The sequence below is a fragment of the Botrytis deweyae genome, assembly GCF_014898535.1.
Source record: "Botrytis deweyae strain B1 chromosome Unknown BDEW_002, whole genome shotgun sequence".
Lineage (NCBI taxonomy): Eukaryota > Fungi > Ascomycota > Leotiomycetes > Helotiales > Sclerotiniaceae > Botrytis > Botrytis deweyae.
The window spans coordinates 2270149-2297015 of record NW_024066209.1 but is presented as its reverse complement, the minus strand read 5'-3'; the positions used below and the strand labels follow the sequence as shown (position 1 = coordinate 2297015).

The window sequence follows — 26867 nt, the reverse complement described above, 5'->3', positions numbered from 1 at the left end:
ATGCAGAAAATTGGTTAGAGTTCCGTAAAATTATCCTCATAGATAGCTAAAGTCCCCTCCCCGAACATTTGTCATATGGAGTATGGCTCAAGGTAGCATAAGACTCAAATTTGGTAAGGACAAATGACTACTGGGTAGTCAGCAACTCTGCTTAGGTAAGGAAGAATGACACCTAGGGATATATTTCGCAAAGAAGAACGATTAAAGTTATCCGTTATCGGGTTGAGTGCTTAGTATAAGGGGTAAGGATTCGGGGTGTTCGGGTAAGCAAAGCAGACGAGAAACATTGTTTAGGGAGACAACATGATTGCAATAGTATAGTCAGCGACTTCGCATGATTCACATGAGATCAGATAGAATGATAGTGGAACATAAATGAAGATAGGAAGGACAGCCTTTCAACAACCTGTTACACCATCTGAGGTTTGTCAACACTCTGCGTTTCTGAGTAAGGATTTCAGATAAAGAAGCATTCCAATTAATACAGGGCTGAGTAAAGAAAGTATGCTTAGCTGTCTTGTAAATACAAAACTTGATTCAGCTTGAATATGAAATGTGATCCAGCTTGTACCACCACAAGCATCAACAAACAGGAAACATGAGAATCCTATAGAATCCATTTTCGAAGATTCTGGATCGGATCACAATCAGAATCACAATCTCCATCCCAATCCCAATCCCTTTCCCAATTCAAAGGTTTCGACATCTGAGTCGGGTTACCAAGATTGAAGAGTTGGTCAAGCCTCAAGGAGAAAGTATCTCGATTGTGATTCGTGATGAGCGAGTGATCATAAGCTTTGGAAACTTAAATATTGCCTGCCTCTTGGTCATGTTTAGGCTATCGAGCGTACCAATATCTGGCCATCGACTAGGTTCACATATCGCCCATAACTCAAAGAGGGGATGGGAGAAGTGCCACCAGGTGTAGTAACAATAAGCTTACATAAAGCCTAGTATAGCATAATCGCACCTTTCAGCGATGATCTTCTTTATTAGAAAGTTTCTTGCCCTGGGTGAGGTCAAGGCTATACGCAATGAAATGTTAAATATCCTAGTCCTTCTGATGGCAAGACGTAAATATTAATAATTATCACGGAGGACCGATCCCATCCATCTGACAAGGAATTTTCAAAGCTTCTGGAAGGAAATTGGAAGGAATTTCCAGCAGATTAACCCCTTTTTGGCGGCTATCGGTGACCCACTTACTGCATGGCGGACATGGATACTGAGGACGGCGGTAAGGTTCAAGCATTTTGGTATGAAATGATGTGAAAGAGATGTATCCAATTATTACGATAGTTTCAAGAAGTCCTTTTTAGCTAAGCAGTATTCAATTGATTCGGTTGATGAATTTGGAGGCTCGTCAAATGTCCAAGACATACGGAGTGAGATAAGAATCATAAGATGAAAAGCGAGCCCCAGTTAATTGTAGGTAGATCAGGACATATGCAATCTTGAATCCACCATGGCACCATGTAATAAAGATTTTTGAATCAATTGAGTAGTCTGTGGGGTGTCATGGGTGTTGAAATGGCTGGTCTGGCTGGTCTGGCTGGCCTGGCTGGTGGTCGTTGAAGAATTCGGACTTGATGTGTTTCATCCATCTTATGCAAAAAGAAAGGTTTGAGCGGCGGTAGAAGCGGGACAGTCTCTCAGGAAAACAGGAATCGAGAGCCTCGGAACATTTGGATTGGCATATTTTCATCCAAAGTTGTATTGTGATCATCGGATAGTAGTTGTTGCAGTTGACATGTACTCCGCAGTTGAAATATACCCCGTGCAATACGAAAAACATCATGCTTTGCTGTGACTATCAATACTCACCAAGGTACGCTGGCCCGCTGGCAGACGTGGAATTGTGATGTGAATCCACGAGCAGTCAAACGGTTCCATCAAAACTTTCGACGTCGGATTATTTGAGGATAATTCAAACCATTTTATATAATTCATCAAGTTTCATTGGTTCAGAGTGGAATATGTGGCGTTTTATGAAGCCCCTTCTTTCTCATGCAGGCAATTCGTATCTGCCCCAACATTTACCAGATAATGTAATGTAGTGTGTAGGTAGTATGTACGTACTCAGGTACTCCAATATACTCGCATGAACAGTTCCCATTCCTTAAGGCTGATGGGGAAAGATGATGCAAAGAAGAGGCGAGAATGGATGAATTGTGTAATGTGTGATGTGTGATGTGTATTGTGTATGGAGTATGTATTGTGTATGGAGTACGAGCAATCTGTAACCTGGAACTAATTGACCTTTTTCTTTGAGAATATATGATGGTACCATCACTTGACAACATCACTTCCTCCTGCATTCTCCTACAAGAATCTAAAGATGGCATCGATCAATCTTTTTCTTCAAGAGAGTCAAAAGAAGTGATGGTTCTCCTGAGACATTAGTTATCATTGGCTATTGGCTACACGTATCTGACTTGATTTTTTTGCTTCTTCTTTTTCTCTTTCTTTATTTCTTCCTTCCTTTCTCTCTTTCTTTCTTCTTCAATTGACACTATAACCAAATCATCCTTCTTCCCATGCTTCCATTAATCTTAAAGTACGGAGCTTCCTCTCTGATACGTCGATTAATCCTGGTTTTCATCTGCAGAATGGAATTAACCCCTGGTTCATTCCTTGTGGACGGTATTGTTTTATCCTAGTTGCTTTGCCATCGGTAGGTAGGTAGTCTATGGAGTAAGTCGGATTCTAATAACAGACATGCAGACTGCTGCAGACTGCAGTTAAAAACTTCCGAGCTCTTTGTTAGCCTTCCTTTAATAGAATGTGAATCACTGAAGAAAGCCTACACCCATCCAACTGGTAGCACTAGGCAATGATGTTGGTATACTCTACAACTGATCGAGATGACAAACTTTATGAATGGCTGTTCATGAGTGGCTGTTCATGAATGGCTGTTCTCATATCTTCTGACTAATAAGTCTTCAGCTCACCAAACTTCTTTTCACTAGCCAATATAGAGTTCCAACAGTATGCTTGCTGCTTCAAACCTTCAACGAGAGTTCTATCAATTTAGATGAAGCAAACTTGTAACGCTGATATCAAAATACCTATGATATGATGGATGAATACTGGACGATACCCAACCTGCGGAGTATATCTACTTAGCTATAACCTCCTCACAATCTCCTCCGTGGGTATGGAGACATCCACAGCGGACTTCTTCCTTGTTTTATAGATATATCGACATACCGAGGAAGGATATATCCAACTAATCATCAAAAGGCAGGCAAACCTAATGAGCAACGGCAGCCAGGCAGAGTACACGTCCCCGTTATGTCAAGACATTCACTAGTCAATTAGATCAGATTCATTAACCATTAACATCAACCAAGCCTCATTCTTTTTTGATAACGCTTTCACTGGTTGCAGATTGCCGTCATTGATTGAGATGGACAGTCTTCTGACGAAAAATGACAGTGATCATTGAGCAATTGAGCAATTGAGTTTTTGAGCTTTACTGTCTATCACCTTGGAGGGGAAAGTATGTGATGTGTAGTAAGTAGTAAGTAGGTAGGTAGTAGGTAGGTAGGTAGTAAGCAGGTCATAGAGGAAGATTCTTATCTCAATACCTACCTAGGTAGTATTCACTTCATCATCAGATCATCTACAGACTACCTGTCTACCTAGTTGGCTATGGCAAATTACATTAAGTATTATTTTTTGATATCAAATCTCGAGGTATCCATATGTTAGCGATGGTATATTATGACTGGATGATGCTATACTTATTCACTTTCTTACTCATCGAGAGCTCATCTTCTTTGTCTAGACGACCGATGATATGAGGGACTGCCTACCTAGGTACCTAGGTCTACTCATCCATCCTCTCCTCACTCTCTCATTCATAAAAATAACACTCGAGTAATAATAATAAGAAGAATCATAACATAATAACCACATAATAACCACATAATAACCACATAATAACCACATAATAACCACATAATAACCACATAATAACCACATAATAATAAAACCCTGATCGTACTCCACTTATTAATGTCCACTCTCATACATTCCCCCTCCCAGAATCCAAATTGGGAAAGACATTAGCGCAAAGCCAGCCGAGAATGTGCTCCGTAGACCTCTCACCCCTTCCCTATTTCGATTATAATTGATTATTCTTTCCCGACTACTAGTGACTAGCAATTATAACTAGGAACTAGGTAGTATAAACTCACCCAAGTAGAATGCTAAATAATCCCAGAACAAGAGGGAAATCAAATCAAAAGACTCTTTCTCCGTTCGTTCGTTCACTCAACCATCGATTCATCCAACCATTTCCTTTCCGACAAACTACCTCCCTACCCAACCCGTCCATCTCCTCGTACCAAAGATCAACTTTGGTTCACATAATTGTTTTTCATTCCATTCGATTCACACTTGAAGGAGTTTTCTGTCCCATCCATTTGGTTGACCAAGAACCTCGACTTTACTTTCTTCGGGATTAAGGACTGAAAGAGTGTATTGTTAATACTGGTAAGTAACTGACTGAGTCTGACTTTCTTTGTTTCCTTATGGATTGCACCATTCCACATCGCATCGCAATCGAGAGAGAATAAATAGCAGCAAATCAAATTGCATCCATTCACACTCACCACACAAATTGTCTGTCGGGAAGACCGACCGACTGCGACACACACATATCTTTGAAAATCATTTACGACTCGAGCCCTTTTACACCATTTGGAATACCAACTATATCAATCTCGGAAAGAAGCATTGCATCTTGCATTGCATTTGAACCCCCCTCCCCTATTCACCAACCCGACCGAGTTCAATTCAACTTCAATCCAGCACCTCGTTGCTGATTGTCGCCTTTGCTTACCATCAGCAATATCTCAATCATTCAGCCGCAACTCATTCATTGTCTGATTTCCGCTAATCATTTACCTTTCACAGACCGCACTCTATCTTGCGGCCGGTTCTGCGACGAATTTACACTCACCTTACGACCCTTTTTTACGACTTTTAATAATTACATACCACAATAATCTATCAAGATGGGTTGCGGTATGAGCACTGAGGAGAAGGAGGGAAAGGCCAGGAACGAGGAGATTGAGAACCAACTCAAGAGGGATAAGATGCTGCAGCGAAATGAAATCAAGATGCTTCTCCTTGGTAAGTAATATTGTCCTTGATCACACTTTGTCTACCATCAATTATCTAGTCTAACACTTTTGTAGGAGCTGGTGAATCCGGAAAGTCTACTATCTTGAAACAGATGAAACTTATCCATGAGGGAGGTTATTCGCGCGACGAGCGAGAATCATTCAAAGAAATTATTTTCAGCAACACAGTCCAATCAATGCGCGTTATCCTCGAAGCCATGGAGTCCCTGGAATTACCTCTCGATGATCAAAGAGCAGAATACCATGTCCAAACCATCTTCATGCAGCCACAACAAATTGAAGGAGACAATTTACCACCCGAGGTCGGAAGTGCTATTGCTGCTTTATGGAAGGATGCTGGTGTTCAAGATTGTTTCAAGCGATCAAGAGAATATCAATTGAACGACTCTGCTAGATAGTAAGTATTTGATTGTGGATAGATTTTGGATACCTGTCGAATTTTTTTTATGAACAAAGCTGATCCTAACACTCTTTGTCTAGCTACTTTGATAACATCGAAAGAATCGCTCAACATGATTACATGCCAAACGATCAAGATGTCCTTCGCTCTCGTGTCAAGACCACGGGTATCACCGAAACCACCTTCATCATTGGAGACCTCACCTACCGCATGTTCGATGTTGGAGGACAACGTTCCGAGCGAAAGAAGTGGATCCATTGCTTTGAGAATGTCACGACAATCCTCTTCTTGGTCGCTATCTCCGAGTACGATCAATTGCTTTTCGAAGATGAAACTGTCAACCGTATGCAAGAAGCGCTTACACTTTTCGACTCGATTTGCAATTCAAGATGGTTTATCAAGACGTCAATTATCTTGTTCTTGAACAAGATCGATAGATTCAAGGAGAAGCTTCCCGTCAGTCCTATGAAGAACTACTTCCCAGACTATGAAGGTGGAGATGATTACGCTCTCGCATGTGACTACATCCTGAACAGATTCGTCAGTCTCAACCAGCACGAGACAAAACAAATCTACACCCATTTCACTTGCGCTACCGATACTACGCAAATTAGATTCGTCATGGCGGCTGTTAATGGTAAGCTTCATAACTCTCAAGTGTTTTGTACCGTTTCTAACTTATTCTAGACATCATCATACAAGAAAACCTCCGCTTGTGTGGTCTGATATAATCATGGAATACCCAACTGCAGTCGAACAATATCGACTACAGAAATCTCCTTAATTCAGCATGGCGTTAATTACAAAACCGGGGTCTCATTTTTCCAATACCAACATCTTCTTGCACAGTCACTTTCGGTCTTGCAACCTTTTTTTGCTATAGAACCATTGTTTTTCTTCGAAGGGGGTGTCGAGGGTACGGTAGTATCGGAGCACTTCATGGGTTGTTCGACTTGACCTCCGCTTCGATGTGCCATCTATTATATCCCTTCTACGTTTTAGGGGGTAGCATCGACCGAGACTATTTTCTCTTATTACTTAAGTTTTGTTTTAAATCCTGTTTGTCATATTAATAGCGACGACGTAACACCGTTCGGGATGTGGTTGGTTTAATGCCAGCAACTGATGATGTCGCACGGTTTGCGGTTTGCCGTGTTCTCTTTTTTGATGAGGGTGGGAGTTGTGTAGTAAGTCGAGAGTGAGATGAATTAAGATGAAGCTTTTAGCTGGTTAGAAGGTTGCAGGTGTACGAACACGAAGATAGGTGATTGTTGGATGGCTCGTTGGGCTTAAAATGATGGTAGTGGTGGATCTCTAGGCTGATTGGTTGGCCGAATCGAAGCAACTGCTTATTCACGTTAGGCATTGATACCATAGTCAATTAATTAAAAAGATTCATATTGATCTACCTTTGTCCTTGTGTTTGCTTTTTGTGATCGTTAATGTGTATCTCGAGTCGGGAAATGATAGGCTAAGACATTTATGATCAGCTATGGTAAAGTTTTTGTAACTTAGGCAACCTCGTGGCAACTAAAGCCTGCAATAAATAACACATGATTGCATCCTTTTCAACACTGCGATAATTGTAACACCATATTTGAAGCCCGCACATTAAACATTGTCTTCCCACTTGTATTTGATTTCTAATTACACAAGCAACGTGATAAAGATGATATTTTCATCGCGCAAAAGATCCAATGTTAGGATCCTGGAAAGCTGCAGGTGGCTGGTCTTGGGATATTTGGTTATGGGGATGGGGGTGGAAGGTGTTTGGGGGAAAATCACCTTAGAGAGTGTGAGGGGGATTACGGGGGTTACGAGGGAGGGGAGGGAGAGGGTGGGGTGGGGTGAAGGGGGTGGTGGTGGTGGTGTTGGGAATGGAAAGGGGGTGGAGATGAGGATGGGGATGGGGGTTTATGGGGGAAGGAGAGGCGAGGAGGAATGGAGAGAAGGAAAAGGGGAGGGGGAGGGAGAACAGGTGATTATGGGGACTGGGAATGCGGGTGGAGATCGAGATGAGATTGAGAATGTGAGTTTACTTTCTTGTCTAGATTCTTTGATTCTGTAGCCTTGGGATTGAGGCTAGGGATCCCAATGGAGCTGGTGGATGATACCGTGATGATGATCAGGAGACGGAAAAAGGAGGCAGGATTTGAATTGTTGGGATACGATGAACGGGGCGATGGAAGTGATTGAATCAAGACAACGTGATTTGATGATCAAAGAAGGCAAATACACTAATACTAACCAATTTCTAATTTTCCACAGACGGTAACAGCCGCTCTGCATATGCTCTGCGCGGATCTATTGGTTGAGTTGGAGAAACCTCTTTTGGTTTCTTCTTCTTCTTCTTCTTCCTCTTTCTCCTCTCCATTTGTGTCTTTCGGGGATACGAAGGTATGTTCTGTTAACCTCCTGCTCCATACGATAAAGATCTTGGCTGATAGAACATAGGGAGAAGTAAATTGTACACAGGTGAAAACAGATTTTGATGATTTACTGAGGGAAACAACGTGGTTTTTATATCAGGTGCAGGAACGTCAGATGGTGTGGAGGTGGGCGAGAGGGAGCGCGGTTCAGGAGGGGGTGGTGTGGTTGCAGGGGCTGTGGGCTAGTAGGAGGAGTGTGAGTTGTGTTTCTTCTTCTTCTTTGGAATTGCTTCGAGGCGGGAAATGGGATCCAAAACTGACGATGGCAGAATTCACAAGATAGGAGCTTCATTGAACAGCAATTGGAGTTGTATAAGAGTACGGAATGTTTTGAGAAGGTGAATGATGAGGTTTTGAGGAAGGATATTGAGGTTGTGGAGTACTTGAATGATTTGATTGAGATGTTTCCCTAATGGGGAAGGGGGTTAGAGGTGGAGGTGGAGGCAGAGGAGAGGCAAGAGATGGATGATGACGAGGTGATTAGGTTTGGAATTGGTGGGATAGAAGGGTGCGGGGAGTACATTTATCAAAAGGGGATGTAAGATTGTTTAAGGGGACAATGAATTGGGAAGTGGATGGGGAGTCAATCGAGGAGGTGTTCAACAATGACGAAAATTGAGCATGGCAACGAGCATGGAGGATACATGATATCGGATTGTCAATAAATTGGAGTGTGTTATTTTTGTATGAGCAGTACATCTATCATTCAGCCATGAGCAGGAGTACATTAGAGGATCAGCATTGGGATAGAATGACACTTTCTTACACTTTGTCTTCAACTTCCCATGCTTGCAGGAATTCTACTATTCGAGAAGGTAACCCGAAGTAGAGGAACCCCAAGAATATTTCTCCAGAGAGTTTGAAGCATCATTATACATACTCTATATCACTCTCCAGCGACGCTCCCTTCCACAGCCCCACCCAATCCACTCTTCACAATGACATGACGAGGACAAGCTGATCGCGAGCCATACATACTCTTGCTCTCTACCTTGGTTTTTGGAAACTACTCTAAACTCTATGCTTACCAGTGTGATGCCTCATACTCGTTACTCCATGTAATATAGTCAAGATACACTAATTGGACCTACTATCCATCTCAACTCACCAGTCAAAATAAACCACTACCGGTGACCTCGTCCATTCGCACCAATGACCCCAATGACCACCTATAAAACTTCCCCTCAATCTATCTCAAATCCCCCAATCCCACTGATACAAGCAGTCTCCAAGACCCGGGTACAAAGTATCTATTTCCCCAAGCTCCATCCCATCCATCACGCATCACACCCAGCCAGCCAATCCAATCCATACCACACCCCATCTCGATTCTAGAACCTCCCCCAGGTATCCATCAATATCTATCCGAGACTCTGATTCGACTCGGGAATCCACATTGCATATACTAAGGATCAGATGTCATGCGCAAGGTGGACCATGGGGGTTTTGTTGCACGTCTGAATTTTTGCATGTTCGCCGACCTTGGGTTTTCAGGCCGCATTGGGATGGGCTGGCGAGGTGGCCGAGCTGGAGGCGCTTCGGGCTTGTTACATCTGTGTGAAGGGCCGCTCTAGGTGTGTAAGCGAAATCAATTGGTGGCCGGATTGGAAGACGGGTGAAAAGTCTTTACGGTTTGGTTAGTTCTTTTTGAGATGGAGTGGAATTTGTTCTGTTACAGCGTTTAAGTTGTATAGAGGTTGGATTTCGATTTTATCTCTTCCAGTTTTATAGTTTTATTGGTGGTTGGTTTGTGGTTTCAATTAATCAATGAGATTGAAGTAATTCCCTGCCGTAGAGGGTAGGGCATAGGGAGCTCACCGGGAGCTCATCGGCAAGTTTAAGGTTTTCTTCAACTTCTTGAACTTAAACTTGGTCAAAGCTCGCCGGGACCTTTCAGGTCAGCGAGATCTTTATTTTCACCAGCCACAGTTTTGTTTGGAAGCGGAATTCGCAGGGGGTAAAGCCACAATGGTAGTGGAATGAATCTACCAAGGATGTGGAATGATTGGCATCATTGAAATATATTTGATGAGATAATGTGATGAAGGACACACAACTTTCATGATTTGTTAATTTAGTTTTTGATCTCTGCAGCAAGGAAATATGGCAAGGCTTAATACAGTACCTGTTCCGGCGAGGGATCCGACAGCTACGAATTTGGAACGGATGTTGGTGAGATTACAGAAAATAATCTTGGGTCCAGATACGTCTGCCACTTCTCAAAGCTATGCTGAGTGGGTGAAGATGGGCGCGGTAAGGATCTTTGACTTTTTCTATGAGCAATGACGAGGCTGATTGTGCAATGGTATAGAACCTGGAATATGCGCGGGGTTTACTGGTTCATGTAGAGCAGGATGCGCAGAATATCAAAGTGTTATCGAGAAAACAGGAGGTACAGGCAGATTTGGTGCGCAAAAGACATTTGATACAGAGACTTAGTGAGAGATTGGAGGAGTTACGTGAGGTGTGAATATTCTTTGATCTGCGGAGAATCGGACATGTGCTAATCGCTTTATTGTAGCTTGCAGAATATGAAGAAGAAGGCGAGGATTCCTCCGAGGGGGAAGATTTGTTGGGAATTGCGCAAGATACTCCTTCGGAAACGACTGATGAAATGATGAATACGAGCGAAGAACGATCAACACCTTCTCCTACCGATTATACATCTTCTCCTATCGTACAAACGGAGTTGGATTCCGCGCCAGCACAAATTCACACTCAGACCTCTCAGACTCCCGATCGATCTACCCTCCGCTCTCGTAATCCCCGCGCTGAACTTTTCGAGAAATCTTCAAATCAAGCTTACACAACATCTACCTCTACTTCTACCTACCGACCAGCCCCTACCCCCTCAAGCACCACCACCGCCACCACCGAAACCCTCCTGACCCACCACCGCACCGAGCAAGAGGATCTGACCAATTCTCTCCTCTCCATGGCCCAGGAACTCCGCGCTCGCTCACAAACCTTCGCCAGTACCCTCGCGAGCGATTCGTCGGTGCTCGATTCTGCAATCGCGGGGATCAATAAGAATGAGCTTGGATTGGAAGCGGCGTCGAAGAGAATGGGGTATTTGAGGAGTATGACGGAGGGGAAGGGATGGTGGGGTCGCATGATGATGTATGCGTGGATTGCGGGGTTGGCGGTCCTGGCTGTGTTGGTGGTGTTTGTTATGCCGAAGTTGAGGTTTTGAGTTGGGGATGGGAGGAAAGAATGTGTGAGGGGGTGCAGAGAGGGGTTGTGGAAAAAATTATTTGAGGAGAGTAGAGGGAGTCAGAAAAGAATGGGATGGCGTTTTGAGCAAAATAGGTGTTTGATGGAAGGGGGGAGTTTTGCGGTGTTCGAGGTGCTTGGGAAATACCATAAATAGTGGTAGGCTTTCTTCTCTCTTGATATATTGATTCTAGCATGTTTGGACGGGTATTGGAAGGAGCTATATTATGACATGGATGTGTTTTTTTTACATGTTACAAAATGTGCAAAAGGGGAGGAGGAGAGATGATGATGTATTGTATTTGTTGAGTTGCCGAAGTAGCAATATGAGTATGCGGGGTTTGTTGCGTATCATGTATTGTGTATCATTGTATTATGTTGTATTACATTATATCATGTTGCATTTAATTGCGAGTTTTGTTTTGTTTAGTTTCATGAAGATGAAGATGAAGATGATGAAGACGATGATGAAAGATAGGTAGGAAGTTGGAAATTGAAAGTTATAAATAATGAATGAATTATCAAAACGCATATAAACAGCTACCTAGGTATGCTGGAAACATTCCTTCTTAGGTACCTACTTGCTTTTGAGAATTAGAATCGTTGTTGATGGTTCTCTCGGTAGGTAGGTAGGTAGGTACATGTGTAGAGAGGCAAAAAAGAGAAATCTGTTCAACTGCTTCTTCCAATCCAATCCACTTCAGCTCAGCTTAATCCATTCCATTTTCCTATGTCAGATAGATTACTATGTCATTCCTCATCCCTCGTAGATCATCCTTCATCCCTCATAGATCATAGATAATAGATAAAAGATTATCTCCCAAACTCCAAATTATATTTATTGCCATGCTAGTTTTTATACGCTATTGGTCCTGTGTCTTCTGGAGAAAGCTCTTTCATATCTTCATATTTTGTAAGAAGATGTGAAAAGGGAGATGTGAGGGGGGGGGGGGGGGTAAGGAACTTGTGAATTGATGAGAAGAGACTTGAGGATTAAATCGGATGAAATGAAACGAAACGAAATGAAATGATAGAAAGAGAATTGAAATGAAATAAAATGAAATAAAATATTGAGAGAAAGATATGAAAACGAAAAAAAAAAAACGGAAAAATGATAGTGGGCCTTCCCTCAGGATGATACTTCTGGATTTGAGGAGAGGGGATTGGAGATATGAAGATGAGAGGCGAGAGATCTTGTATCGTTGGAGAATCTGATGTGGTGTGGTTGCTGCTGTGTGTGTGGTCGAGTATTCGTATGTTTAGACTTTAACTCGAGGATGTGATTGAGAATCAGATTGAGCAAGATTGGAATGTGATATGTGATATGTGATGCAAGATACGAGATGCAAGATAACGTGGGTCGTGAGGAGGATCCGATATAAAAACGTCGAATGTTATAAGATAATAGCATCGTCGACAGAATTTCCCGAGGTGGAAAAAGAGCGTTGTGTTTGCGAGATGCGGTTTGTGGTGGGAGTTCTGGGAGGAGAAGTTGGACTTGGGAGATGTTAGGTTAGGGGTTTGTGAACAGGGGAAGGGGAAAGGAGGGAGAGGGAAGTGAGAATGAAAGAACTTACTTTTCCATTTCCTCATCCTCGGTATTCGGATCACTGCTATGCATCTCAGTATCCGAATCCGATATCACAATCACAGTTTCCTTCTGCACATCCATCCCGTGTTGCATTCGGGGAAGCGGCGCAAGATGTGCGTGACGATGTGTGGACACAGGCGCAGATACAGAATCTCTCATCAACTCATCGAATGCCTCGTCATCATCCACCTCACTATCACTATCATATTCGAATTCTTCTTTTCTCTTTCTCTCCTCGATCGCTTGAGTTTTCTCCATCATCATCATTCTCTCTTTTCTCCTCTCGTTTTCGCGTTCTTTTTTCTCGACTTCGCTGCTTTCGTCTTGGGCTTCTTCATCTCTATCTTGGATTTCCTCACCGCAGGAATCAACTCCGGTTTCGTGGGGGATGGAATCAGAGTCGATATCTTTCCAGCTGGGAGCTTTGCGCCAAGAAGGTAGCATGCCCATTGGTCGACCTAGGGTAGGTCTTTGAAATCGGAATAGATCTCCGGGATGATTTTCTGGGAGGGGTTCATAGCGATCGTCCCATTCGATGCCGGTTTTAGACTTAAAAATATTTTTAAAATCGAGGAAGGCGTCGGCGAAGATTTTAGCTGTAGGGAGGGAACGGGAGATTAGTTTGGAGGTGTGGAAAGGAGGGAATGGGGGGAGAAAAGACTTACGACGACAATCTTCTCGAAGATAAGAGGGACTTTGATAGGCAGTTGTTAGTTTTGCTCCAGCCATATAAGTATGTGGTTGAGCATTGGATTCGAAGAGGTAGACTGTATATTTCTGATTCTTATTTTTGCCGTGCAGAAGGACACGGGTGAGGACGACTTTATATTCAAAATTCGTCTGATCGATATAAACATGATTGAGTCCTGTTCTTATGTTAGATTAATCTTCCTCAAATCTTAAACACCAGATAGCAAACTCCAAACCAAGCATGAATCTTGAGGTATAATAACATAGGGATTCATTAAGGAGAAAAATACATACGGTCATCACACAATTCCTTACTCGCTTTCACATTCTCCTCGAATCTCTGTCGATACTTGGTTTTCTGATCTTCAGTATGATGTAAACGACGGATTACACGACCAAGTGTATATCCCGTAACGACAAGTTTCCTTTTCTTATTAGTTTTCAAGGTCAGACAATCGACTAGCCAGTCGATGACAACTATATGGCATCGTTTTCCCATAGCCATTGCTTTGCGGACTATAACACACATTCTAAATCAGCAAATCTCTTCAATAACACAAACACAAATACAAATATGAAAGATGTGAAGAAGAAAACATACCCTGAGTCCCCTTCTTCTTATACTCTTTAATAGTCACAATCAAATGTGTCGTATACTCATCCACTTCCCTCGCATACTCGCCCCCATGGACAGTAATCCATTTACTGATTTTCTCATAGTTCCATTGGGATTCGGCGTTGGGACCGGGATGCTCGGCGATGAAGTCGCCTGCGAGTGACATTTTGCAGCCGCTGAATATGGGTTTGAGTGCACCGTTGCTGTAGGAATTTTTGTTGCGTTTGGGTTTGGGAGGTGTAGGGAGAGAGGGTTTATGGGATTTAGATTTAGATTTGGAGGGGGTCTTGTGTGTAGGGGGCTTGATGCGTGGCATAGTTGCGGTTGGTAGGTCGGAGAGGGTGGTCTAGAGGTATTAGCTAAGTGTAATGTGAGATATGGTAGCGAAACTCTAGAGGAAAGATAAATAGCAATTGCTAACAAATCGACAATGAAGCTTCCCATCTATGAAGTTGATGAACGACGATAGTATGCTCAGCAAAGAAGCAGACTAGACGTAGCCCAAGACCAAAGCCAGAAAGACAATGCTATATAAATATAACACAATGTGACGTCCACAGAATGAAGGACCCCAACATCCTGGTGAAGTCTGGATCTATACTTCACTGAATTTGAATATCTCGCTTAATGCAAAATGACAAAATCTGCCCCAAAATCAAATGCGATGAACCGAAAATCTTCACAGATGAAAGACAAAAACTTAGAGCAGACAATAAGCTACAGAAGTGATTCGAGGGGTGAATCTGTTAAGAGACATTTGAATAGAAAAGACAAAACACGAAATAACAACTCACGAAGATATTGGCTCTTGAATTTTAGGAATATGTCGTTTTGGTAAAATGGTTCAGCTGACGATAAATGAAGACAAGTTGTGAGCTTGACGATGCGATATCCGTAAAGATTCCAAGTTTCAGGCAAGATATTAGATATGAAGAAGTTGAAGTAGGTATGGAAAGAAAGTAGGAGGAAATTGCCGTAGGATAATTCAAGTAAGTGATAATGAGATCAACGCGATCAAGAAAGTAATGGAAAGAATATGGGACACAAAATACCAGTGTGAAAAGAAGTAAGTATTCGGTTGTAACTTTGGGATTGTTGAGAAATTGATATCGAAGTGGGGTAGGACAAAGAGTATTGAATATATTTCGAGACTAGAGAGGTAGTTGCGACTGTGGATGGGAAAATTGATTCGTCCGAACAATGGTAGGGACGAAATTATTTCTTAACGATTGCGGGGTAGTAGTTGAGAGATGTATAAAATAAAACTAGTCCGCCTCTCAAGTATCAAGTATAGTAGTTATTACTAATAGGTCGAAGTGATTAGTGGAAGTGAATTTCCATATCAGATATACCCAAATTTTGAAAGTGAGAATGTTTTCGGTCCAGGCGAGGATGAAAAGGGGGCAACCGATGTTCATGCGAAATGTCACGAAAGAAGTTGATGCAAGTCCAAGTAACCACCAACATTCGACCAAGAAAATAAAACATGTCTGAAATGATAGATCGTGTATCGCAATTTCACATTTTGAAGGACGATTCAGAAAGTATTCAACTGATAATTCGACTTTTCATAAGAACGAGTCATTAGTCATTATTTGCCATCAAAATTCATTCGTGATACTCAGCAATATCTATCTGACGCTCTTAGCTGCCTTGATGAAAGCTTTGATCTTCTCGACACTCTGAGCACCATTTTCTTCTACGCCACTGCTGACATCAACACCAATTACCCGATCACCAAAATCACCAGCTGATAGCACAGCCTCTGCCACGTTCTCAGGGTTTAACCCACCAGCAAGAATGACTCTGAGACCTCGATCCTTGGTCAAAGTAGCTTTAACTTCTGTTATATCTAGTTTTTGTCCCGAGCCACCTGATGCGGAGTCTAGTAGAGGAATGGTATGATAACCTCTTCTCCCAAGACCAACCTGACCAGGTTTGAAGCTTCGAATGACAGGAACTGGTATTATGTTTGCCCATTCCAATGGTTCATCGCCGTGTAGCTGTACTATATCCAAATCATATGCCTTTTGCAACTCTAGAACCTCTTCTAGAGGTTGATTTTGGAAGACACCAACCAATAAAGGACGATGACTTGAAATATTGGAGGCTGCATTGCTGAAGAAATCGGATGCTTGGTTGCTCACGCGATCACTAACAACCGTTGCTGTCGTTTGTTGAGCTTGATGAACAGCTTTTGAGATAGCAATTGCATCTTTGTATGGAACATGTCGACCTCTGCCGGGAACGAGAATCATCCCGATCAAATCCGCACCAGCTTTAATAGCTTCCGTTGCGGTTTCAGCATTTCTTGTCCCGCAAATTTTCACAAGTAAACTGCCACTGGCGGGCTTTACTTGAGTAGTTGAACCGCCGAGTAATTCTCGAATGAAGAGAGCGGTATCTTTGGCTCGCATAAGCGCTTCACCCACAAGGACCGCACCTACGCCATTCTTTTGGTAGGCTTCGACATCCTTGGGGCCGGAGATACCACTGAGAGCACATACGATGGTTTCTTTCGGCACTTGACTGAGGAGACGACTTGTAGTATCTAGGTCTACCTCAAAACTGGTCAGATTCCGGTTGTTTACACCAATAGCTTTTGCACCAAGGTTGACGGCTATGGTCATTTCTTCTGATGTATTGACTTCTACCAAAGGCTCCATCCCAAGCGATACGGAATAATGATATAAGCGGGTCAAGGTTTCTTCGTCTAACATCTTAACAATGAGTAAAACCGTATCGGCACCAGCTAATCTAGCTTCTAGAATTTGATACTCTTCGAAAATAAATTCTTTTCGTAAAACGGCAGGTCGATTTGGCATGCCTTCAAGAGCCTGTCTTACAGCTCGCAAGTCATCAATGCTTCCCTTGAACCACTCTGGCTCTGTTAAAACAGAAATCACGCTTGCACCAGCCAGGGCATATGTTCTAGCTTGAGCTGGAGCGCACGTTGCTAAAGAGATGACACCTTTCGAAGGAGATGCTCGTTTGATCTCGGCCATAAGCGACAATGGAAATGGAGACTTGCGAAGACGTTGGACAAATGGGACGAGAGGGGGCGCAATATCGAGTTCATAGGCGGCCTGGAGATCGGAGGGTCGTTGGGAAGGAATTTCTTTTTGTGCGGAAACTGCAGCTTTGCGATGCGCGAAGATTTTATCCAGTATGTTCTCCTTTTTGGCGCCTGTGGAACCAGATTTGGACGCTTGTGGCGCGCTGCTTGAATCCTCTTTTTGTAAACGCTCGTTCTCCGCCCAAGTGCCACCTCGCATCTTCAAAAAGTTCTTGAGCATTATCCGACCTTCAGCAGTCAAGATACTCTCAGGATGGTACTGTACACCTTCTAGAACATATTCTTTGTGTCGAACGCCCATTATCACACCCTTCCCCCCATCAACACCGGCCTCGATCCAGGATGATACTTCGAGACATTCCGGTATAGTTGGATGTGTACCAGCAAGCGAGTGATATCTTGTTACTGGTAAGTCTTGTGGTAGACTGGCATAGACTCCTTTTGAATCGTGTCGCAATGGAGACGTTTTCCCATGTAAGATTTCTCCGGCAAATACAACCTCTCCTCCATATACGTCCAATATGCACTGCCTGCGTATTTGTTTAGTAATGTGCTACCCAATCAGCTCCTCAGTACTCACTGTCCCATGCAGACTCCAAACACAGGTATCTTGCCTGCGAAATATTTGATAGCATCTCTACTAACACCAGAATCGGTCTTCGGATGACCAGGACCAGGACTTATGACCAATTGAGTAGGTTTGAGCGCAACAAGTTCCTCCACGCTAAGTTCATTGTTTCGGTAAACGGTGACAGTCGCCCCTTCGAGAACGAGATATTGGTAGATGTTCCAAGAGAATGAGTCGAAGTTGTCGATCAGGATAACATTTGAAGCAGATGCTAGTGGGGGAGCTGGCTCTGGCTGGTGCGGAGAGTAATCGATCAACTCTGCAGAAGGCATTCTGAAACTTCTTTATCGTTTGAACAATTTATATGTTGTATAATAGAAGAAGCTATGAAAATGACAGCCTTTCTTCTCGGGTTAAAGAGAGAGGAGAAGATGGCAAGTTGTAATTCCTTTGTGAATCTAGATATCCATGAGTGAGTCAAAGATCAAAGGTCCTTCCTTTTTTTGGGTCGATGATTAATGGATTGAGTGATGGATGGATATGGATGGTGGGGAGCAGGGCAGGTACTGAATTGCTAGGATAACAAACCCTGCAAAATAAAAAAAGCTTCACCTGAAAGAATGGCTCGAGAATGGTTTGGTTACGGGACGGTGCGTGGGTGCTCATAATAATTTATCTAGCGAATGAAGCAGGTTGACCGCGACAAGGCGGACAAGGCGCGTCAACCAAAACTTTCTTAACGATTTATTGATTGTTGATATCAGATTTCTCACAACAGGAAACGATTCAACCACCGTTTGACAATTTGTGCTTTCTCATGCTTTATGCTTCGAACAACACTTCACCACAAATCTTGGCTCATTGAGCTTGGGTAGGTAGTAGATATGGTACCAATTCCAGAGGCTAGCTATTTTCCTGAGCTGGGTAGATGTTTGAAGGGAGAAGAAATATTGATGTAAGTTTGGTATTCTTGATATCGATCCCAATTGACATTCTACTAATCTTTCAATAGCTCTTGGGAGACGGCATTCTTTGCCCTTTTAAATATTCAAGAAAATGGAGCCCAAATAACACTTGAGAAGTTCTTTAAAGATCCCAAAGTACTATCTTTACTTTCCAATCCTGTCACTGCCTTCCCAGAACCTACGAACGAGACGAAAGAGGAATTCGAATCAAAAAATGCCCCAATAAATGCCGATCATTCTTCCGCAGATTATGATGTTAGCAAGGTATCTGAGGATGCACGATGGCTGAGTGGAATGGTTAAAATCGACGAGGTTACCGCTCTAAGACTCGTTGTGCAAGAACATCAATCGCGAGCATATGCGCAACTTTTGGGCAAACTTTCAGAAGAAGAGTTGATCAGTCTCCAAGATGCCTTTGGCAACAAAAAATCTACGAATTTTCTCTCCGCTGGATCTTTCATTGGCACACAAGCGGAGGTTGCGCCTTCTGAAGAAGAAAGTCGGAGAAATCGACGCATGCGAATGCTCAGCATTTACCTATCAGAACGGCGCTTTTTCTGGAAATGCCTTACATTGATAATTCAGCGACCCAGACTTTCACCCACACCGATTACTCCTTTAGACGACTGGTACGAGGGTTTACATATAAAATTGCTAGGCAGCTGGAAAAGTTCGGGCGCATCTCAAAATCGTATGGTGGAACTAGTGAAATCTATCGATGCAGGACTTACAAAATTATTCGACGCAAAAAGTGAAGGTAGCGGGTGGTCCTTGGAGGGTGATGGACGAGATGAACTTGAGCTTGAGTGGGCAAGTAACCAGATCATCGAGGCAACCCACATGATGGAGACTATATTTTATTACATATTCTCTTCTGATACAGCGCTTGAAATCTCTCACTCAGACTTGGTGCTTGAATGGTTTGATTTTATTAGCAAGTTTAAGTTCTTGGACGAGATGGGAATGGTACGTTTGGGATTCATACTCTCTTATATGCTCACTACTGACCAAACACCACAGCTTCATCCGACTCTTCAAGCTGTTGCTCTACCCTTACAGACCATTAGCGCCATCATAACATTTGCCATACTCAATGTCGATAGTTGTTTAATATTCCTCGAGAGACCGTCGAAAGATTTAGCACCCGCGGATTTGGCTGAGGGTCCGAATAAGCCATGGCTATTAAACCAAACTGCAATTATTAAACTTCATCAAATACTCACCGAGGCAGCGTCCGCGAATTATATCACGGCTGGCCCTGCAGTTCTTACCTGGAGCGTTATTTTAAAACATATTAAAGTTCGTGTCGATCTTCGAGAGAAACTTCAGCGCCGACGACACGAGGGTCTTAGTGATAATGACGAATATAACGATGAACCATTGCCGATTGGGTCGGAGCCTATACTTGCCCCCGATGCCTATGAAGGAGTACTTACAACAATCAAAGTCACGGACGAACTTGTCGATTATCTAGCTTTGAGCGCTGTAAACGACTGTCGTGTTTTCGAAGTACTAGCAAACATTTCACGGACTCTTGGTGACACTTATGATGCAGCTTTCATGCCACAACTTGGTTCAAGCTTGAGAATCGCAATATTAGAGCTCATGAAGGCAAGTGCGCCTGACGTTGGTTACAATGCTCAAACACTGCAAACCGTGGTTTCTGTCATGGATGGGGGTCAGCAATATTGGGATTTTGTTGATCTACGAAATGTTGAAAGCGAGTTTGAGCCAATATCCTATTTTGTCACTGACGTAGGATTGGTTCGCGAGTTTTGGCAAAATGCTAGTATGCGCTATCCTTGGGAAGCTCCCCCTTTTCAAACCCTTGTTCGTTCTTTGGCATATCTGCATGACGCTGATGGAGGAGTCCACGAGTCTATCTTTCCATTACTAGACTCTCGACCAACCTTTACATACCTATTACCATATCAATACGCCGATTATGAGACAGTTCAAGAGGAGCATAACAATAATTCTATTCAACTGACTAGGGGGCTTTCTATGTTTGAGCCTCGAGGGCGTGGTATCAGCAGAAGACTTTTGATAGATAATGGCAACCAGGGACAGGCTTTAGTACTGGCAGCAGCCAACGGCGATCTACAAATTCCAGCTGGAACGCCTGGTGTTGTGATAGTCGAGAATGACCCAAAAGTAGTTCACCTTACCCACCATTATCGCGGTATGAGGTATTTCGGGAAATTGCTAGAAACATATCTAGTTGCGGGCGAAGAATATGACGCTACTACTGGCATGGGAGCGGACTCTGAGACTGTTGCTGATATCATTGGAACATTTGCGACGGGTCTTCTAGCCTTATCTAGGTCAGACAAAGAAGCAGAGCAAATTCAAAATGATGCCACCGAATTTTTCCAAGTTGCAAGCTCGGCATTGAACCGGAATAGAGATATTACTCTCGTTATATCTGCTGTCTTTGAACAAGAATTGCAAAGGCAATCGAGCGAATCTAGTTCTGACGCCTCTCTTGATATCCTAATTAGCTGCATACAATATCTACATGCCTTACTTTTATTTTCGCCTGGAAGAGTGTGGCCTCTTATTGGTCGTAGTGGACTTCTATCTGATGGCCGCGGTGGTAGCGGTAAACTCGCTAGTATCGTTGGCAGGGTCGAAGTTATATCGGGGAGGTACTCATTCCTCGTATCATGCACTCGACTCTTTGAGGCACTGGTCAATGATTTCGCAGTAAATGCTATCGCGAGAAACCGCAAAGTAACTATGGCTCCAGCTCGGTTTAGCGAGGTCGAGGAACATAATGTTCGCGTTGCGGATAAAGTTCTCTCTGAAGTTCTTCTTCACTTTACTCGATACCTGACGGAGGTACTAGAAAGTTCGTACACCTGGCAGTTTGATCAACCTAGCGATCAACTCCAACTCACAAAGACCATTATGTCTTCTTTCGAAAAAATGCTTACATATTCTTTCGGAATCCAGGGTGATCCAGAAGAACTGCCACAGTCGGACTCTCGTTCAAAGTCAGATCTGGGTAGAGATTCCAAAGATCATCAAGATCCTGCTATTCCAATCATGAGTGCTTTAAGCCCGGCTGCCATGCACATTGTTGATAGCTATCTTTCCAAGTCTTCTGGCCCCATGAGATTTGGACCAATTCTTCGCACCTTATTCTACGGCTTCAATACTCGTTCTACCACAATGTATACAAACAGATCACTATTAGTAGCAGGGGGCGTGAAAGCAGCACTTAAATTCTCCAGGCAACTTCTTCGAATAAGTGCATTATTAGAGAAGCCATCACATCTAGAGACACAGCTATTCACTGCTGCACCACTCATCGCACGACTATATGCTGTGAATGATAGCTATCGTACTCCCGTCATAAAATTGTTCGAGGCGATGATAGTCAGCGCTTCGAGTAGTACCTCAGAACCACCTTCACTCCTCGGTTATCTTGGCGCGAAGACTTCGAAGAATTTCCTTAATGTCGTGTCAGATTTGGATACACCTTTGAATAGAGATGAAAATGTTGGATCGATTTGGCATTTCCTGTCGATGATAATGAGCAGTCGACAACAATGGTTCGCGAATTATGTTCTCACAGGCAAAACGCCGAGAGACGCATTAAAAAAGAAAAACCCTGATGTTGCCAAATCTTCATCCCCAAAACCTCTTCTTCTCACAGCGCTTGACAACCTTTCACAAATCGGAGACATTCCGGATTCAGAAGCTTTGATGATGTTAGAATTCGTTTCATTGGCACAGAATTTCTGGCCTTGGACTATGCACGAGTTAGAATCTAGCACAGGCTTCATCAATTATCTTTCAAATTACATCAGCACTCTGAAACCTATTCAAGTGTCGTCTAAGAGTGAGCCAGCGATTAAGGCTTGCTATCGGACTCGAATTGCGGCTTACATTGCCGAGATTCTTGCAATGCACCTTTTCCATTCTAGACAAACTGGCAAACCTTCAATTGCCAAAGATCTCATGCCCAAGCTGAATTATTACTATGAGAATGCAGGGGGACTTCCTACCTACAATGCATCTCTGCATGGCAACCTCAAGAAAAACTTTGATGTCAAGTATGCTAGAACTAGTCTCCAGAGTTTCAAGAAGACGGATCTAGAGGATCGCAAATTCGGCGAGAACTATTTTTACGACCTACAACTACTTGACCAAATGCTCCGTTCTGATGTAGCTTGGACAGGACGTAGAAACGATGGTTATAAATTCGAGCTTGCAAGTGCTAACATCAACTTGTCTTTGGTTGATGCTCAGGTGGTAAGTAATCTATGCTCAAATTTAAAGGTTAAATCTAACAATCTCAGGCTCTATTGAACGCTTGGAAAATTCTTGCCGTTGAATTAACTAGCAATATAACTAAGGAATCTGATCATCAAGAGACCCTTATCGATGCTGCTCTCAAGTGCCTTGCCTCAAACGCACAAAGTCCGCAAACAGAAAAGATATTTTCACGATTACTTCAAACACGTGCAGACTTTGCGCTTGTTGCCTGTCAACGGTTGATAGAAGCAAATCCAAGGTGCCCTAAGATGAAGAACCTTCTCAAAATAGTATGGGAGACAGTCCGGACCTTGGACAAAAGCTTTGCGATGGCGATTGCAACAGGAGATGGTCCATATTATAGACTGCTTCTCAAAATTTTATTCTTGGCTTTGAGAGTCCATTCTGAAGATAACAACGTCGGAGATATTGACCCCAGGGTTTCTACACGAAAACAACAATTGGAATCAGAATCGACAGCAGATATCTATATGATTGTCGACGTGATAGAACGTGTAATTGCTGGCGGCTTCAGTGATCTCGCTCATATCATTCACGACAATCATGAAGAGTCATCTCCAGAAGACATCGCCCTCATCACAGGGCTTTTGCAAGCCTGTCTCCGGATACCAGGCATCGAGTTCCATCACTCACAGATTGTGACCATCATGGCTAATTGCAAGACCCCTCGTATTGCTACTACACTCTTCTCCTGGTCTGACCAAATTGCGATAAACGGTGATCCCATCTATGGTGAACTGAGCATTATTTTCCTCTTGGAACTCTCAAGTATGCCAGCCATGGCCGAACAGCTCGCTGTCGATGGCGTCCTCGGCCAGGTCAGTTCCGCAAGCATAACCACTTATCTGCGTCGTGGAAACGTATCTCCATTCGCTGATGGCGCCGGCATCCAACGTTGCTACAACATTTGGGTCCGCGGCATCCTCCCTTTAATCCTCAATCTTCTCCATTCAGTCGGTGCCTCTATCGCCACAGAGGTCGCAATCTTTCTAAACCAATTCCCTCATCTCCTCGCTCAATCTGCAGCTGCGTTTGATGCACCCGAATCCTCACGCACTACTTCGATATCAGCCCCAAAACATCTTTGTTTGTCGACAGCTTCCGAAGTTCACTCTCTAGCTCTGATCGTCTATATTTTGAATGGTTTTAGAGAACAGTTACAGGGAATACAGGTGGTGCCGGAAGTGGATTGGGACTTGGGCGCGGTGGCAGAGAATGTTGAGTTTTGGCTAGGAAGTCGAGCGGTCTTGAGAGAGAGGATAGTGCCGATGGGTGATAAGGATTTGGATTGGAGGGGGAAGAAAATAGAGGCTGGAAAGGCGGGGGCAATGGGATGTTTGGATCGATTGGAGGAGAAGGTGGTATTTGAGATGATGGGAATCAGGGATGTGATTAGTGGGGGTGATCCATGAGTGGAATGGGAGGGACAGGATGTGAATGATGTATGAGAGTGGCGTTATTTCTGTTTTTGAGAGATAAACTGAATACTAGAACATGCACAATTAATTTTTTTGTATCAATGGGAAGAAAGATTATGATATGACGTCTGTAGATTGACAGTCTTTTGCATCATAGAATCATATTCGTTAAAAGTTCAGGAGATATTTTCCGACTGATTCAAGAGGTGAATTCCGAGTTTTCATCCATCATGTACTATCCACACATTATCTTTTTATAGACAATAAATTTCTCATCAATTTTCATTCCCACCATCCGTAATGCAGGCATTCATATTCATATCGATATTTTTCTTCAACATCGACTCCATCCTCAAATATCTATCGTACAACCCCATTCTTTCATTTCCCCTTCCCACTCTCTACTATATCGCCAGACCAGAAGGATCGATTTACCTTGACCCAGGAGGAGGTTGACTCATCATCTGTGCTTGCTGTTCTTGGAATCTCTGACCGATGCGCTCACTTCCAGCCATGAATTTTTGGACGCAGCGGGAGACGCAACCGGTTTCGCGGGCGATGAGGGATTTGGTGGAGAAGTCGTCGACGCAGGAGTCGAAGCAGTGGGTTACGAGGTTGGAGAACATCTGTGGATGGGGGTGGGGTTGTTAGTTGGAGGTTTTGGGATGGAGATTAGGGGGGTGAGGGGGAGTGCGAGATATTGGGGAGAGAGGATCTGGAACTCTCCAAATATGCTGTTGCGAAACTTATTGGCTGAGCGCTAGCTAATCGCCATTTCGACAATGCTACGAGTGTTTGCATTCCTCGGGGATAGAGTGTAAATAGTAAGAGTGGGAAAGGTATGGCTGCTATAATGTAGGTTTCGAAATTCCGTTGTGGTTCGTAGGAGTGACGAGATCTCAATGAGAGCTGTGAGGATTGATCTAGCGGGCCGGCGGATTAAAGATGCTCGATCGAAAGGTACCGACAGGCTACTACTCGAGATTGAGAGAGGATTTCCGGCTGTAGCATGTTCGATACAAGTCCAATTGGAATTCGTGTTTTTTCGTTCTACTGGGTGGGCTGCGCAGGATGATGAAGTGCGACGCGGGGTATGATGGACAATCCTCGTATTATCTCTGCTGCATTTCCCCCGCTTGGAATACTTGGAAGGTTTCGTATTCGACCATATGGAAGTGAAAATACATAGAAGATCTTGACTTACGCCCATGAATTCCTTCATTTGCTTTCTTTCCATACGGCTTTGGAATTCTCTTTGCTCTGAGGGGGTGAGTCTATTTGATCATGGTTAGTAAATTGGATTAGGAGAGTTTTGAAGAGCCGAATAGCTCTGTTACTCACCCTTCCATGATGAATATTTGAAATAGATGTAAGAGAGATTGAGAAGTTTGACAGATTTATTGAGATGTTTAAATTTGTTAGAAAGACTTGTCAAGGCTGATGGATGAGGCTGATAAACTCTTCTGTTCTTGGAAGCTATCCAAATTGAAAGGCTTTTAGCAAGGTAAATAGTTAGAGCTCTGTTTATTGGGTCGGTTAATGTCGGAGTCTGATAACTTTTATCCGAAGTTGATTGTGGCCCCTGCACAGATTTCCTTGTTGATCCATAGTAACTTTTTGATCAGATCTTACAATTTCCTTTCTTCACTCACCTAGGTATTGACATTCGAATACTAACTACATGTATTCATTCTATTCGAAAGAGAGAATCGGTACAACAAGCAGACAAAGCATGTTACATTCATTAGTCAATTGATAAAGGAGTACAAGAACTGTACTTTTGCCATGTCCTCTTCTCTCTTTATACATGAAATGAAGATCTTCTTGTGAGAAGCTAGAAGCAGGTCACTATACCTAAACAATCACCAATTCATTTCGCATTGCATCCTAAATTGATGCATGAGAGTACAATGCAAAAGGACCAAGCAACTGAAGCGATGGGGAAACCATGGGGGTAATGACTACCGGTACCTAGGTAGGTAGGTAGCGTTTGTTTTCATTCAATGACTTATTAAGGTACTGACTTCAATACTGCCCCGCCTGAAAGAAGAAGAGTACAAAAGTTTATTCGTAGATAGATACATGCAGACAGGAACTGATACAGGAACCGATACAGGAACTCCTATATGTTTCTGGTATTAAGGGTTCATCCATCTCCTCCAATCGATTTGTTTTCGTTGCCCTGGATATGAATGAAAGGAGTATACAAGAGTACTGAGGACCTAGGTGATATGAATGATGTTTTGCCAGCTCATGTATTCCCGTTGTTCATAGGTATCTGAGGAGTGTACCAGGTCAGTGATCAAATATTTCATCTAATTATAGATGTACTCACTGGCCATGACCCTCTCTCTATAAAACCTCCAGCCAAAAAAAGTCCAGATCTTTGTTCGCTACTAATCCTGTCTCGCAAAACAGGGTGAATAATTGGTAGATCAGTCAGGACCTACTTTTCTGCAAAAAG

At 43.1% G+C, this 26867-nt stretch overlaps 7 protein-coding genes across 7 annotated transcripts; 4 read left to right on the top strand and 3 right to left on the bottom strand.

Annotated features, from left to right (window-relative positions):
- The first annotated feature begins 4501 nt into the window (after positions 1-4501).
- EAE98_001393 (uncharacterized protein) lies at positions 4502-6957 on the top strand. Its single transcript, XM_038949012.1, has 4 exons — positions 4502-5142; positions 5208-5550; positions 5634-6190; positions 6241-6957. Exons 1-4 carry the CDS (start codon positions 5025-5027, stop codon positions 6282-6284), a joined length of 1062 nt encoding a protein of 353 aa, XP_038815278.1. The 5' UTR covers positions 4502-5024; the 3' UTR covers positions 6285-6957.
- A 265-nt stretch (positions 6958-7222) lies between these two features.
- EAE98_001392 (uncharacterized protein) lies at positions 7223-8395 on the top strand (the record flags this gene model as incomplete). Its single annotated transcript, XM_038949011.1, has 4 exons — positions 7223-7582; positions 7822-7950; positions 8008-8178; positions 8252-8395. 4 exons carry the CDS (start codon positions 7223-7225, stop codon positions 8393-8395), a joined length of 804 nt encoding a protein of 267 aa, XP_038815277.1.
- Positions 8396-10085: 1690 nt separating this feature from the next.
- EAE98_001391 (uncharacterized protein) lies at positions 10086-11175 on the top strand (the record flags this gene model as incomplete). The annotated part of the gene is made up of 3 exons (XM_038949010.1): positions 10086-10235; positions 10294-10446; positions 10504-11175. The coding sequence occupies 3 exons, from the start codon at positions 10086-10088 to the stop codon at positions 11173-11175; spliced, it is 975 nt and encodes a 324-aa protein (XP_038815276.1).
- Positions 11176-12589: 1414 nt separating this feature from the next.
- EAE98_001390 (uncharacterized protein) lies at positions 12590-14408 on the bottom strand (the record flags this gene model as incomplete). Its single annotated transcript, XM_038949009.1, has 5 exons — positions 12590-12692; positions 12773-13382; positions 13452-13652; positions 13771-13992; positions 14078-14408. 5 exons carry the CDS (start codon positions 14406-14408, stop codon positions 12590-12592), a joined length of 1467 nt encoding a protein of 488 aa, XP_038815275.1.
- A 672-nt stretch (positions 14409-15080) lies between these two features.
- EAE98_001389 (uncharacterized protein) lies at positions 15081-18357 on the bottom strand. Its single transcript, XM_038949008.1, has 2 exons — positions 17749-18357; positions 15081-17698 (listed from the first exon to the last, which is right to left on the bottom strand). The coding sequence occupies exons 1-2, from the start codon at positions 18066-18068 to the stop codon at positions 15724-15726; spliced, it is 2295 nt and encodes a 764-aa protein (XP_038815274.1). The 5' UTR covers positions 18069-18357; the 3' UTR covers positions 15081-15723.
- A 108-nt stretch (positions 18358-18465) lies between these two features.
- EAE98_001388 (uncharacterized protein) lies at positions 18466-24530 on the top strand. The gene is made up of 4 exons (XM_038949007.1): positions 18466-18691; positions 18749-19667; positions 19722-22961; positions 23009-24530. Exons 1-4 carry the CDS (start codon positions 18621-18623, stop codon positions 24395-24397), a joined length of 5619 nt encoding a protein of 1872 aa, XP_038815273.1. The 5' UTR covers positions 18466-18620; the 3' UTR covers positions 24398-24530.
- A 304-nt stretch (positions 24531-24834) lies between these two features.
- Positions 24835-25752, bottom strand: EAE98_001387 (uncharacterized protein; the record flags this gene model as incomplete). Its single annotated transcript, XM_038949006.1, has 3 exons — positions 24835-25029; positions 25608-25677; positions 25745-25752. 3 exons carry the CDS (start codon positions 25750-25752, stop codon positions 24835-24837), a joined length of 273 nt encoding a protein of 90 aa, XP_038815272.1.
- Positions 25753-26867: the final 1115 nt, after the last annotated feature.

What these genes read in the sequence shown, in the direction of transcription:
- EAE98_001388 (XM_038949007.1), top strand. Translation starts at nt 18,621, where the DNA reads ATGGTACCAATTCCAGAGGCTAGCTATTTTCCTGAGCTGGGTAGATGT. An exon ending in AAGGGAGAAGAAATATTGAT is followed by an intron (nt 18,692 to 18,748) that starts GTAAGTTTGGTA and finishes ATCTTTCAATAG; the next exon opens with CTCTTGGGAGACGGCATTCT. An exon ending in TCTTGGACGAGATGGGAATG is followed by an intron (nt 19,668 to 19,721) that starts GTACGTTTGGGA and finishes CAAACACCACAG; the next exon opens with CTTCATCCGACTCTTCAAGC.
- EAE98_001393 (XM_038949012.1), top strand. Translation starts at nt 5,025, where the DNA reads ATGGGTTGCGGTATGAGCACTGAGGAGAAGGAGGGAAAGGCCAGGAAC. An exon ending in AATCAAGATGCTTCTCCTTG is followed by an intron (nt 5,143 to 5,207) that starts GTAAGTAATATT and finishes ACACTTTTGTAG; the next exon opens with GAGCTGGTGAATCCGGAAAG. An exon ending in TTGAACGACTCTGCTAGATA is followed by an intron (nt 5,551 to 5,633) that starts GTAAGTATTTGA and finishes CTCTTTGTCTAG; the next exon opens with CTACTTTGATAACATCGAAA.
- EAE98_001389 (XM_038949008.1), bottom strand. Translation starts at nt 18,068, where the DNA reads ATGCCTTCTGCAGAGTTGATCGATTACTCTCCGCACCAGCCAGAGCCA. An exon ending in TTTGGAGTCTGCATGGGACA is followed by an intron (nt 17,699 to 17,748) that starts GTGAGTACTGAG and finishes ACAAATACGCAG; the next exon opens with GCAGTGCATATTGGACGTAT.